This window comes from Helicoverpa armigera, chromosome 28 (genome assembly GCF_030705265.1).
Source record: "Helicoverpa armigera isolate CAAS_96S chromosome 28, ASM3070526v1, whole genome shotgun sequence".
Classification (NCBI taxonomy): domain Eukaryota; kingdom Metazoa; phylum Arthropoda; class Insecta; order Lepidoptera; family Noctuidae; genus Helicoverpa; species Helicoverpa armigera.
The window spans coordinates 2,181,802-2,194,078 of record NC_087147.1 but is presented as its reverse complement, the minus strand read 5'-3'; the positions used below and the strand labels follow the sequence as shown (position 1 = coordinate 2,194,078).

General features: G+C 37.3%; 2 protein-coding genes across 4 annotated transcripts in view; one reads left to right on the top strand and one right to left on the bottom strand.

Moving 5' to 3' along the window:
- Positions 1-238: 238 nt before the first annotated feature.
- On the top strand, positions 239-8,080 carry LOC110382634 (puff-specific protein Bx42). The gene is made up of 13 exons (XM_064042435.1): positions 239-280; positions 648-799; positions 1,227-1,384; positions 1,801-1,983; positions 2,217-2,296; positions 2,681-2,862; positions 3,467-3,700; positions 4,174-4,318; positions 5,026-5,159; positions 5,693-5,837; positions 6,695-6,794; positions 7,223-7,371; positions 7,914-8,080. The coding sequence occupies exons 1-12, from the start codon at positions 264-266 to the stop codon at positions 7,367-7,369; spliced, it is 1,677 nt and encodes a 558-aa protein (XP_063898505.1). The 5' UTR covers positions 239-263; the 3' UTR covers positions 7,370-7,371; positions 7,914-8,080.
- A 295-nt stretch (positions 8,081-8,375) lies between these two features.
- Positions 8,376-12,277, bottom strand: part of LOC110382630 (thioredoxin-2) — a 17,872-nt gene continuing 13,970 nt past the window's right edge. For all 3 annotated transcript variants that reach the window (XM_021343286.3, XM_049851801.2, XM_021343288.3), the window contains exon 3: positions 8,376-9,104. In XM_021343286.3, the coding sequence (XP_021198961.1) occupies positions 8,955-9,104 (150 nt within the window). In that variant the 3' untranslated portion in view covers positions 8,376-8,954. The remainder of the gene's footprint in view (positions 9,105-12,277) is intronic.

The following is a 12,277-nucleotide window of genomic DNA, read 5'->3' as shown; positions in this document are numbered from 1 at the left end:
GCTGAATGAATTTGAACTTGGTCAGAGTTGATATTAATTTTAAAAAGTTTATCACATTTCGTTTTGAAATGAATCATTTTCCATGCTTTTCCTTAATTTAAAAAATGTTTATGTAACTTCATTATACAATCTTTGTTTCGAATAAAAGTTAAAGAATAGAATAGTACATATTTTATTAACATTTCAATTACTAACAAGCACATCAACGATATTTATGTTTTATGCAATTCTTGGACGAAATTCTTAAGAAGTCACAAAATAAGATGGCGTCGTTATCGAGGTGAGTTGTGCAGATTTTTATTTATTTTTGATTTAAATTAATAATTATATGCCAAATGGAAACTATAAATAAGTTATTCTAAATCAAAGCTACAGTGTCGATAATATTTTAAATCTAATATCCTACCGTGAACGACGATTGGGACCATGCAAACTATAACGTGTTGATAAAATTTTGTTGTCCTTTGTAAATACAGCTTGTGAAATCTAAATTTCGACACTGAGGCAACGCCACGAATTTTAAAACACATGTTAGTAACCCCAATCCAGCAGATTTATTATTTAATTTTGAAGATAACCTAATCAGAAGCGAATAAAACATTCACATATAAACTTCAAATTTATTTTCATGATGTCTCCGTTTTCAGCCTTCTACCAGCCCCCACACAGCAGGTGTGGGACCGTGATGACGAGAGGAAGGCCAAACGCGTCGGCAGTGCCTTGGTGGTGTCACAAACCAGTGTCCCACCTTATGGACAGAGGAAAGGATGGATACCTAGGGCTGAGGAGGACTTTGGAGGTCAGATACTATCTTTGTTATGTAGAACTTAGTATATGCGATACGATGGTGGTGTAGTAGTGTTTTCAAATCATTTAAACGCCCTTAAGATGACCCACTGACCAAAAACCAGACACCAGTGGATTCATGTGCTTAATTTTCTTAATCTTAAAGGAATTATGGTATGGTTAGTTGGTAACATGTCTAAACTGAATACAGAACTTGTTTTCCAGACTTCTCTATAGACTAAATGCATATTTTATTCTGATAGTAAAGAGCACACAACTATAATCATGATCAGTCTTTAATTGCCCCAACACAGGGCACAGGCTTTCCTCATACAGAGAAGGAATGAGTGTTAGTTACCACACCAGCCTCAAAACAACTATACACAAACTTAATTTCTCACTACACAACACTAGTAAACTAACTTTTATCATCTTTCCAGATGGAGGTGCCTTCCCCGAGATACACGTGGCCCAGTACCCCCTGGGTATGGGAGCCAGGGGCAAGGAGAGCACTTCCAATGCCTTAGCGGTCCAGCTCGATGAGTCTGGACGAGTTAAATATTCTGCTATAGCTAGACAAGGACATAGCGCTGATAAGGTAAGATTGGGTGGTCTACATAAATGACTATAAAAACTATCCACATAATAAAAAGTGGATTTTTATAATTAAGAATATTTGATATAAACTTCTGTCCCCATGCTGTATTCACTTATTTTACTTGACAAACTGCTGCTGCTTTCCTGTGCCTGGATAAAATGTATTTCATAATAATCAGGCTTTCTGACATTTAAAAATTCCAAATCAAACTTTTAGTTCCTATGATTAATTTGTATTTACAAACAAAAAACTCTTAAGCTTTATAATATTTAAGTCTACATAAGCAGTTGTCTTAATTCACATATCTTGATACAGATCTATGTTATGTAGGAATCTATTTATGTCTGTAATACATTGATTTCAGCAGTACAATATTTATTTACTCTCCAAATAACAGATCTATCTATCTTTTCCAGATAATATACTCAAAACTGACAGACCTGCTACCATCGGAAGTATTGGCAGAAGATGACCCGACACTACAGAAGCCAGATGATGAAGACATACAGGATATCACAGAGAAAACTAAGCAGGCGCTAGAGAAACTTACCAATGCTAAGATATCTGCTGCCTTGCCCGTGAAAGCTGCTCCCAAAGCTGTGAGTTGAATTCCTATTCATAAGTAATATGTAAACAGTGAAAGTAAGTGTAAACTTTGTGTTTAGTAGCACAAAACAAGAAGTGAATCCATATTCCAATACCAAATTTTATCTTAATTGGTTCACCTATTAGGTAGCAAATCATAATTATATACCTTGTTACCCTGCAAATCTTCTCAAACAGAGAAGAACACAGCCTTATCAATCACTCTGATAGTACTTTCTGCTCGTAGGCTCCAGCACAATACATCAGGTACACGCCTGCGCAGCAAGGAGGACAGTTCAACTCTGGAGCTAAGCAGAGGGTTATCAGGTTCGTAACAGCTCTTTTTTGTGCCTATAATCAAGTCCAATAAGACCTACAAAAATCTGCCTCCTGTGGTGGTTTGTAATAAGATTCATACTGTTGTTTTACTTGTATTTAATCATCAAGTCCAGCTGTCCAGGTTTTATTCTACTTCTTAGATTTCACTCAAAGAGATCATAAAAAAGTTTTACATAAACTATGAACATGAACAAAATTGTTTTCATTTATAAAAATAGCAAGGAATTTTTAGTTTACAGTTTAGTGGCAACCTGTTAAGGTCAGATCTCTAAGAATATCAATATTTTTTCTAATGAACACACTTCATGTCGGCATTCTCATTTAGTTGGGCCATCATAACTATGGTTTTTATTCTGATGTATACTCTCCCAGGATGGTAGAAGCCCAGTCGGACCCAATGGAGCCGCCGCGCTTCCAGATCAACAAGAAGATCCCCCGCGCCGCGCCGTCGCCGCCCGCGCCCGTGCTGCACTCGCCGCCGCGCCGGGTCTCCGTCAAGCAGCAGCGCGACTGGAAGGTGCCGCCCTGTGTGTCGCACTGGAAGAACGCTAAAGGTAACATTACTTACGTCCTTTATAAAGGCCTCTCTATGTACCCCCATATGTGCCGCCCTATGTCTCACACTGGAAGAATGTTTAAAGTTATTTGGAATATGCATTTGCAATTAAGCATGTAAAAACTCAAGCTAATTTAGCTAGCACAATTCCAAGAATGTTATGAAGATGAACCAGCAAGATACCCCGAGACTCATCTAGAAGTTTATTGCCAACCCCAACATAGTTGGGAAGAAGGTTCGGAGGATGATGAAGATAATGATTAACTATCCCTAAAAGAAGTTTATGTATGTACAATGGGGTTAAAACTTATTAAAATATGTACCTATGTATTGATAAATTATACAAAACTAACATCATTTGGAAATTCAAAATGTGTAGTAGAGGTCAAAATGTTTAATGTTCAGGATTGCTCAACAAACTTGATTATCAAACCTCCATTCTAAAACTCAACTTTTACATGGGAAGGTTTCCTACAGTAAGATGTTGTTTCCTAAGTTAAAACTGTACAGCTGCTGTAAAGCTGAAGATAAACCCTATTCTTCCATTATCTATTTACAACTTTTAATACACACTTAAACCCAAACCCATAATTCCATTCCAGGTTACACAATACCCCTCGACAAGCGTCTCGCAGCGGACGGCCGAGGCCTGCAACAGGTCCACATCAATGAGAACTTCTCCAAGCTGGCTGAAGCCCTATACATAGCCGACAGGAAGGCAAGAGAAGCGGTGGAAGCTAGGGCGCAGCTTGAGAGGAGATTGGCGCAGAGAGAGAAGGAGAAGAAAGAAGAGCATTTGAGAATGTTGGCGCAGAGGGCTAGAGATCATAGAGCTGGTTAGTTTGTGTTTTTTGATGTGAATCAAATGCTGGTATGGGTGAAAGTAAATGCACTTTTTAAGGGATCTGTACCCTACAAAGGATAAAACGGAAAATTATTATTAAGACTTTACTGTCCGTCGGTACGTGCGTCTCACAGGTCTCATGAACCATGATAATATTATAACAGTTTAAATTTTCACAGACAATATATTATTGTTGCCTCTGCAGTAACAAACATTGAAGAATATTTATGTTTGCAACATTCCTTTCCTTTGCTTATCAACCAGTCAAATATCCAATCTCAATTATGTAGTCTTACCTATGTGTATTAGGTACCTACTATGTAGTCTGGCTAAGAAAAACAATGTTTAGTCATACGTACTTATACTTACCAACACCTCATATTATGTAACATATAAACTCAACAATATATACATATATACCAGACCAACATACTTCATTATCTCAATTCAGCATTCACATTGCAGGTATCCGAGCCCCTGATGATGATACAGAGACCAATGAAGTAGACGAGAGTGGTCTGACCGCTGCTGAGAGAGACAAGTTGAGAGCTGACAGACACAAGGAGAGGCAGAGGGAACGTAACCTGGCCAGAGCAGGACCTGATAAGAGGTAAATATACTATTTAATGATGAAATATGTATATGTCGGCGTCAGGATCCGACATCGTTAAATAAAACAAAGGGGTTCTCACACAATCACTTGGTTTATTCCAATTAACACAATATTAGTCACTACAATTAATATTAACGAAATAAATTATCACGAATTTGTGGGAGGTGTGCACTCGGCAACGGTCGGCGAACGAATGACCCGAGTCGTGCGCGCGCGCCGCTTTATATAAGCTCCACCGTTGACAGATCGACGGTTGACACATCGACGGTGGCGCCGTCATGTACAAAAATGGATATTTTTAGGCACCAAATTTGTGTAGTTTTGATCTGTTACGTAAGGATGACTTAGATCCAGAGTTGTGGAATTGTTTGCACAAGTTACGCAGTCCTGGTACACCCAGAGCGGTAAATTAATAGTTTAAATAAGTGATATAAATGGCCCAGTAACGAGCTGGCCAGGTCATTAGTGACACTCCCGTGGTCGGAACAGTCCTGTCAACTGTTACCGTCTGTCGCAATGGTTGTCAGAGTTACAATGATAACTGACAAAAATCTACGAAAAACGTGAACTCACAAAAGAACTTCACATACACAGTTGAAAGATTCATTTGTAATTATATTCCCTTTTCCTACATAGTCAAGTAAACCTGTCTAAAAACACCTATTTTTGACAAAAAATATAATTCTTTATATGAATATTTTCAGATCGAAGCTAGTGAAGGACCGCGAGCGTGATATCTCCGAGCAGATCGCGCTGGGACTGCCCGCCAAGGCCAACCAGGGCGCTGAGAACATGTTCGACCAGAGACTGTTTAACAACAGCAAGGGAATGGATAGCGGTAAGTTTGTTACTTGTTGGAGTAATTCAGCTAATTTTGGAGACTTAATTTCGAATAAATTATAATTCGTTTTTGGTGATGTAGGCACAGAAATAGTAGTGTTTAGTTATTGTTTTTATGGGTATATTAAAATGAAACTGTATATCTGAAAGTCTGATGGCGTTATTATACCTAACAAACATTTTCGATACATATTATATGTCACCGGAAAATAACAAGATCCGTAAGTTTATAAATTTACTAGGAAGTTTATAAACTTTCGTAAGATTCTAAACTAAACGGGAGATAAATTGTAATATTTTACGTCCACATTTTCGTAAATTGATAAACTTACTGAACTCACGCGTAAAATAATAATTGGAAGCAACAAAATTATTTAACGAGAACTATTGTATTTAACATTAAGATGTACGTGTTGTAATATTTGTTAGTACTAAATCTAAGATGATAAAAAATACCGTTTTTTTTATATAATTTACAGTTGCATCACATAGAATACATAATTAATTTTCCTTTATATCACAATTTCCCAGGTTACGGCGACGACGAGGCGTACAATGTGTACGACAAGCCGTGGCGCAACCAGGACAACGTCGGCGCCCACATCTACAGACCCTCACGGAATGCTGACAAAGACAACTACGGCGGAGATATTGATGCTATCGTTAATACTAGGAGGTATGTATATGAAAAACTGGCTCTAGAAAGGGAGTTCTGGAGCACGGCCCGGAAGCCTCGGCGAACCAAGAGATGGTGTACTCAGTACATCTTCTTGACTGTCTTAACTTGCAGTCAGTCGACACATAAATTACACCTTTTCTATATTTACTTTTCAATTCCCTACTAATTTCAACATGTACATTTCTCACAAATAAATAAATAAGCGAAACTAAAAGGATGACTGGTAACACTGATCAACAAAATTAGACCAACTTCCATCCACAGAAATGAGTCTTCACTCTTTAGGAAGTTTTCAGTGCACTGAATCCAAATTTGACTTCAGAATTGTTCTGTTAGCTCGGGATTTTGAGATATTCTATCCTAAAAGTGAGAAAAACACTGTTTTAACCATTTTAAGGCCTATGTAGACCGGCGAGAGCCCTTGAAGAGGGGTCTTTGAGACCCCTTGAATACTTTTTCAGGTAAAAAAAACTTGCCTGTCTACATAGGCCTTAAAAATGGTCAAAATCATGAGCATGTGTATTTCGCACTTTTAGGTTAGAATATCTCAAAATCATGAGCTAATAATAGAACAATTCTGCAGTCAGATTTAGATTCAGTTGACCGAAATTTTTCAAAAAGTGTAGCCTGGTTTATATGGAAAAAAACTTGTTGACCAGTGTAATTAGTGACCGATACGAGAACACGTGATTCTGCTCATGATTACAAACAACTTTTTTATCTGACACATAATATCGGACAGAAATTATAAAATAATAGGCTTTATCTGGCAGATAGCATTAACTATAAGATAACTAACTAGCCCAGTGAAATATATCTTGTTAATAACATTAGTATTCGTGTTATATCGACAGATTCGTGGCTGACAAGGAATTCGCAGGCACCAGCAGTAGCAACACCCGAGCTGGTCCCGTGCAGTTTGAGAAGGACGGACACTCTAGCAGAGATGAACCCGTTAGTATCGTTTATACTTACTTTACAAAGTACCTTCTTGGTCTAGTAGTCAGTAAGTGTTAAGTACGAGGTCTTGAGTTCGATTCTCGGGTTGGGCAACCGCTTTGTGTGGTTGATAAACTTTCAGAAAGCTGCTTAGAGTCTGGAAGTTGGTTACATCAGCATGGTTGGATACAGCCGTGCATAGTAGAGTATTTAAATGTCAGACCTGTGACTGGTCTCTTTCTGACCGTGTCATATTGTCGTCTCGTCGGGCTATGAGAGTGAAGGAATAGTGAGTGTACCTGTGACTGCGCAAATGTTCGTGCACTATAACAGGTCTTGCGCAGCTGGTTGATCTTTATGAGAACTGCCGCCGTGGCCGACAATCGGCTAGGACACCATGCTATATTCCCAATCTCACAGATCTTTGTTAACCTCTCTTTCAGTCACAATCCCGCAACCAGCCTGACGCAGACTTCGATCCGTTCGGTCTGGATCGGTTCTTGAGCGAGGCCAAGCGAGCCGACAAGAGTACCCGCAAACGTGACCACCACGACAGACACGACACTCATGGCAAGAAGCGCAGGGATTAAAGGTGATTATGTAGTTTTCACTGACTTCAAAAAAGCAGGAGGTTCTCAATATTTCAAAGTCAGACCCAATCCAAACCTGCCGGGGCTGCGGGTTGTTTGAAAGAGATACCGCGGCCCTGGTACATAAAAGGCCTATGACGGAACACGACGGTTTTTAGTCAGTAAGAGTCTGACACTCCCTGACAGCTGCTAACCCACAGCGGGAGGGGTCATTTGATGATTTTTGACGTCGTTAAAAAAAAAATATATCCAATCCAAAATCACCCTCAGGCTAAGCAGAAAGTCTATCATCACTAAATCTCAATTTGTACCTTGTATTAGTGTGAAGTTACTGGTACTAAAAAACGACTCTACAAAAAATTAAATTCCTCATATTAACTTTTAATAATTCACAAATGCTCACAACTTGAATGAAGAGCTATGATTAGAGTAGTAAAATAACGTTTTCTGTGTTCTACTTAGATACTCAATAAGAAACTTCATTCCTGACGTTCCCTACTGCAAATGTTTTTCTATAACTAATTTCTATCTCTCTTTGTTTCAGATTTCCAAGGTGTATAGTAAGTACGCTAGTTATTATGTTCACATAGCAATAAGAAACTGGACATATGCTTTTGTACTGTACAGAACATTGTCACGCAATTATTTTAAGTTATAGATATGTAATTATGGTTTCAGCAATTTTATTTCGATTAAAATTGGTTTCAATTATTTAGTGTTTTATTTGAATGGCCGTGTTGTTCTCCAATCCCTTTTCGTGTCAAGTACCTAATTAACTTACGACGCCTTTTGTGGCTCATCTGACTAGAGTGTAGTGCGATACCTCATAAGAAGCGTCTCGCCTAGCAAGATGTCTATAAACTAAGATTTTTGGAAAAGAGAAATTTTGATTTTTCACGAAAATTCCTACAAAAACTTGACTACCAACGTGGCTACATCTATACCAAATTACAAACTTGGATTTTAGTGGTTCTGTAGGTTAGTAAAACAAGGAAAACAGCATTCATACTTTACACAATATTTTATTGAAGTAACAATACTCTGTAACATACATATAATGAAAAATACACGGCAAATAATACGAAAATAGAGTTTGTACGCTAAACCGACGTAAAACGTGCTAAATTTTAAGCACACAGTGCTAATAAGACACTCGCATTACAAAAATACATCTACTTACATTTCATTTAACAAAACTATTTAAAACAAAAAATTGTGATCCTTCTGATGGCTGAGAAATTAACATTATTATGCATTAGTGCCGTGTGCAATAAGTTGTTATTCCAACTGCAATACCTCCGACGGTAAACCTCGCAAATATTATATAATTCATTGAAAAAACCGGCATTTTATAAGTTTGCATACAGAACGGGCGAAACAGTCTTTAGATGTTCAAATTGGGGCAGCGGCTACACTTTAAAGCTCTGTATGAAACTATTACGTACAAAGGTATTAATTAGTCAACCAGCAACTAAACATGCCGATATAAAAGTCGATAGATAAATAGAATTTTATGGAAAAAAATGCGTTAAAATGCCAAGGTTTGTCCGCGGAGGTTGGCTAGCGTACAATGCTCCTTTCAGGTCTACTTAAGTTTCAGGATAGTGTTCCTCAGTTTGTCGACGTTGGCGCCTGAGAACTCTTCGACCTTCTTCGTGCTCTTGACAAACACGAAGGTAGGCATGGAGTTGATGTTGTACTCGGTAGCGATGTCCTCGCATTCGTCAACATCGACCTGAAAACAAGAAAAACAAAATTAATTATGTAAAAAGCATTTTATTGAGAGATAAGTCACGCTTGTAACACGGTCAAGGTCGCCAGACTAGACGTTCCAATAAAAAATATTGTTTTTACGACTTTTCTATCCTCGAAATAAAAGTCTGAACAAGCCGGTCGTGTAATCAGGCTAATTAACTGTAACTAAAGCACATTAGTATGTTTCCTAATAATACGCCTCTTGTTTCATTTATTAGCTTGATAAGGTCTTATCATTAAGTATCGCCAAGCGATCATTTTGTTGCCGTTTCATTGCAAATTCTAACGCTATGAGCTAATTAGGTAAATGTCACTTATAAAAACATTTTTATTTACCTGGAAAATAAACTCCCAACAATATTTAATGAATTAAGTACTGTGAATACATACATCCATATTTTTTTAAACAAATTTTGAAAATATCTCTTAAATCCAAAGAAAATATGGATCTGTGTGGGATACCTAATTTAACAATGGCCAGTGATCTCATAATCGACAAATGACATTCATCTCTTTGACTCATCTATTCATATAAAAAAAACTTATGTTGGCACCAAACGATGTCTTATATTTTTCCCACAAACATGATTTAGAATACCAGATTTTAATTCAGGCAAAACTATAAAAGACTGTCATTCTTACATTTGGCAAACGTGTGGGCATAAAAAATGCTAAATAAGACCGTGGGTAGTATTTCAAAAATATCTATGATTTGCTATCTGTGTCTACTTTCTAAACCTGTGATGCGGAAGTCAGATAGGCTGTTGCTCACTGTAAATCACTGGTACTCTCTTGTATCTAGCTAGATAGATTAAAATGCGACCTTCACATAATTGGGAAGCGGCTAGGCAGATGATTATTAGACCAACAACTTTAAGTTAGGATTATTTCAGTAAGAACCATTACTGATTGAACAAGTGCATGACAAAGCCTAATTATTTTTATTAACAACATCATCGGCCTATTTTCGTCAGTCTCGGTGACGGCCTGACCAAAAATCGAATGCGTGGCCTCGAGCGATGCAGTTACACGTATTCTTACTAACCAAAACAATAGCAGTTACTTTATCATAAAGATCTGTTTGGTGCGACCTTCAATGATATTTGCATCAATGTATTTTGTCACCTTTAACAGCCGTCTATCTATCTGGGGCCCGATTCGCTAAGTTAATAATGACAAAATTTAATTGCAATAGCACTCTAAACTTAGTGGGCATTCTGTTACTAATATAAGACCAATCGTATTCCTATGACATTTCATTATCGTAAATCATTTGCAGACAATATGAATTTTATTGAATCACAGAAGAGGATAAAAACGTTATTTTTTAAAGAAAAAATAGCGGAAAGCCACATACGCTTCAATCGTAATTGAGTCGTGATTGGATCTCAGTCGGATGTGAATCGTACGTACACGTCGCTTATGTAAAATTTGCAGAATCGAGCCCCTTTTGTTTTGCTTACCGATACAATTTGACATTAGCCCCTAAAAACGATGTCAAATTCCTATCTATAAGTAAACAAAACAACTCATGGATAGATTATTGGGATCGCCGTTAAGTTACAGTGCTCAAAAAGGGATGGGCCTGCTATTAACAACGCCCCTCCTAGTCTGATAATCCATTTATGTAATACATAAATGCGTACTCTGGGTGCTAATCGTATATAATTAACACCTGCACAGTCATTGGTATAATATTTCATGTTCTGAAGTGATAAAACATAATATGTGTGACTTGGTATGCTATACAACTTTATTTGTAGGTAAGTATATTATTGTATTATTAAACGCAGTCAACCATATCATATACATATGTAATAATAAACATTAATTTAAGCTTCCTTTTATGTTTTGGTCAGATATCGATACCTTTCCGGTGGTACCATTCGATGAGAATCAGCCAAATAATTAAAATATCTAATGCATTTTTGTTGCAATGGATAGCTACCTAATTTTAAAGAAACTGGGATGGTAGACGGGACCTTAGAAAACAGTATACACATATGACGAAAACCACTTGCACTAGTAAAATATGCAATTTAAAATGGCTACCTATTTCTTTTTATCAATTGAAGAATAACAATTACAAAAAATACATATTTTTCCCTGTTATTTTTCGAAGTTGGTGCCAAGATTTTTGTTTGGGCTTTCCCGTTGACTAGATAATATTTTCCTGAATTTATCACTGAGTCAGTACCTATTTAAAGTTATGAGTACAGTCTATGCCTAGCCCTGTGTGCGAATGCGTCATCGATAAATTATTCATAAGCACATATCGGGATAGTTTGGTAATGTATTGGTATGATTATTTTTCCGACCCAAATATCGACCAATAGAATTGCACCATTCGACGTCACGTGGTACAACCTACATGGTATTATACTGATTATTTTTCCGACCCAAATATCGACCAATAGAATTGCACCATTCGACGTCACGTGGTACAACCTACATGGTATTATACTGAAAATTTTTTGAATATTTTCTCTGGTCGTTGCTACGTCAAACTGACAGGTTGTGGCCGACATTTGGGACGGAAAGATAATCTCCCGAATACCACACGAGCTTCATAATTATCTGGCATTTCCCTCAAGGTTCCCTGCAAACAAATAAAGTCGTCAAGTTTTTCAGGAAAAATCACTCGCGCTTCGCGCTCGTGATTTTTTAACCTGAAAAACTTGACTCCTTCATTTGTTTGCAACGAACCTATCGGAAAATACCCGATAATTTTGAAGCTCTTGTGGTATTATAAGTGATAATTTTTTTTGAATATTTTCTCTGGTCGTTGCTATGTCAAACTGACAGGTTGTGGCCGACATTTGGGACGGAAAAATAATCCCCCGAATACCATACTCTTGTGGTATTATAAGTGAATATTTCTTCTATGGGGTTCTAGAAAATTGCTGGGTTTTCCGCAAATAATAATCATTTGTGATGATGATTGAAAAAGACTTGGAATACAGTCCTTTCGTAGATCTTTAATTAATTTAAATGAATAAAAAATGTCTAAAATTTGCATTAAAAAGCTTCGAAACAGCTGGACCAATTTGAAAAAATATTTAACTGGTCAGAAGCTGTTAAAATAGGAAGTCGTGGTGGCCTAGTGGGTAAAGGACCAACCTCTCAAGTATGAGGGCGCGGGTTCGATCCCAG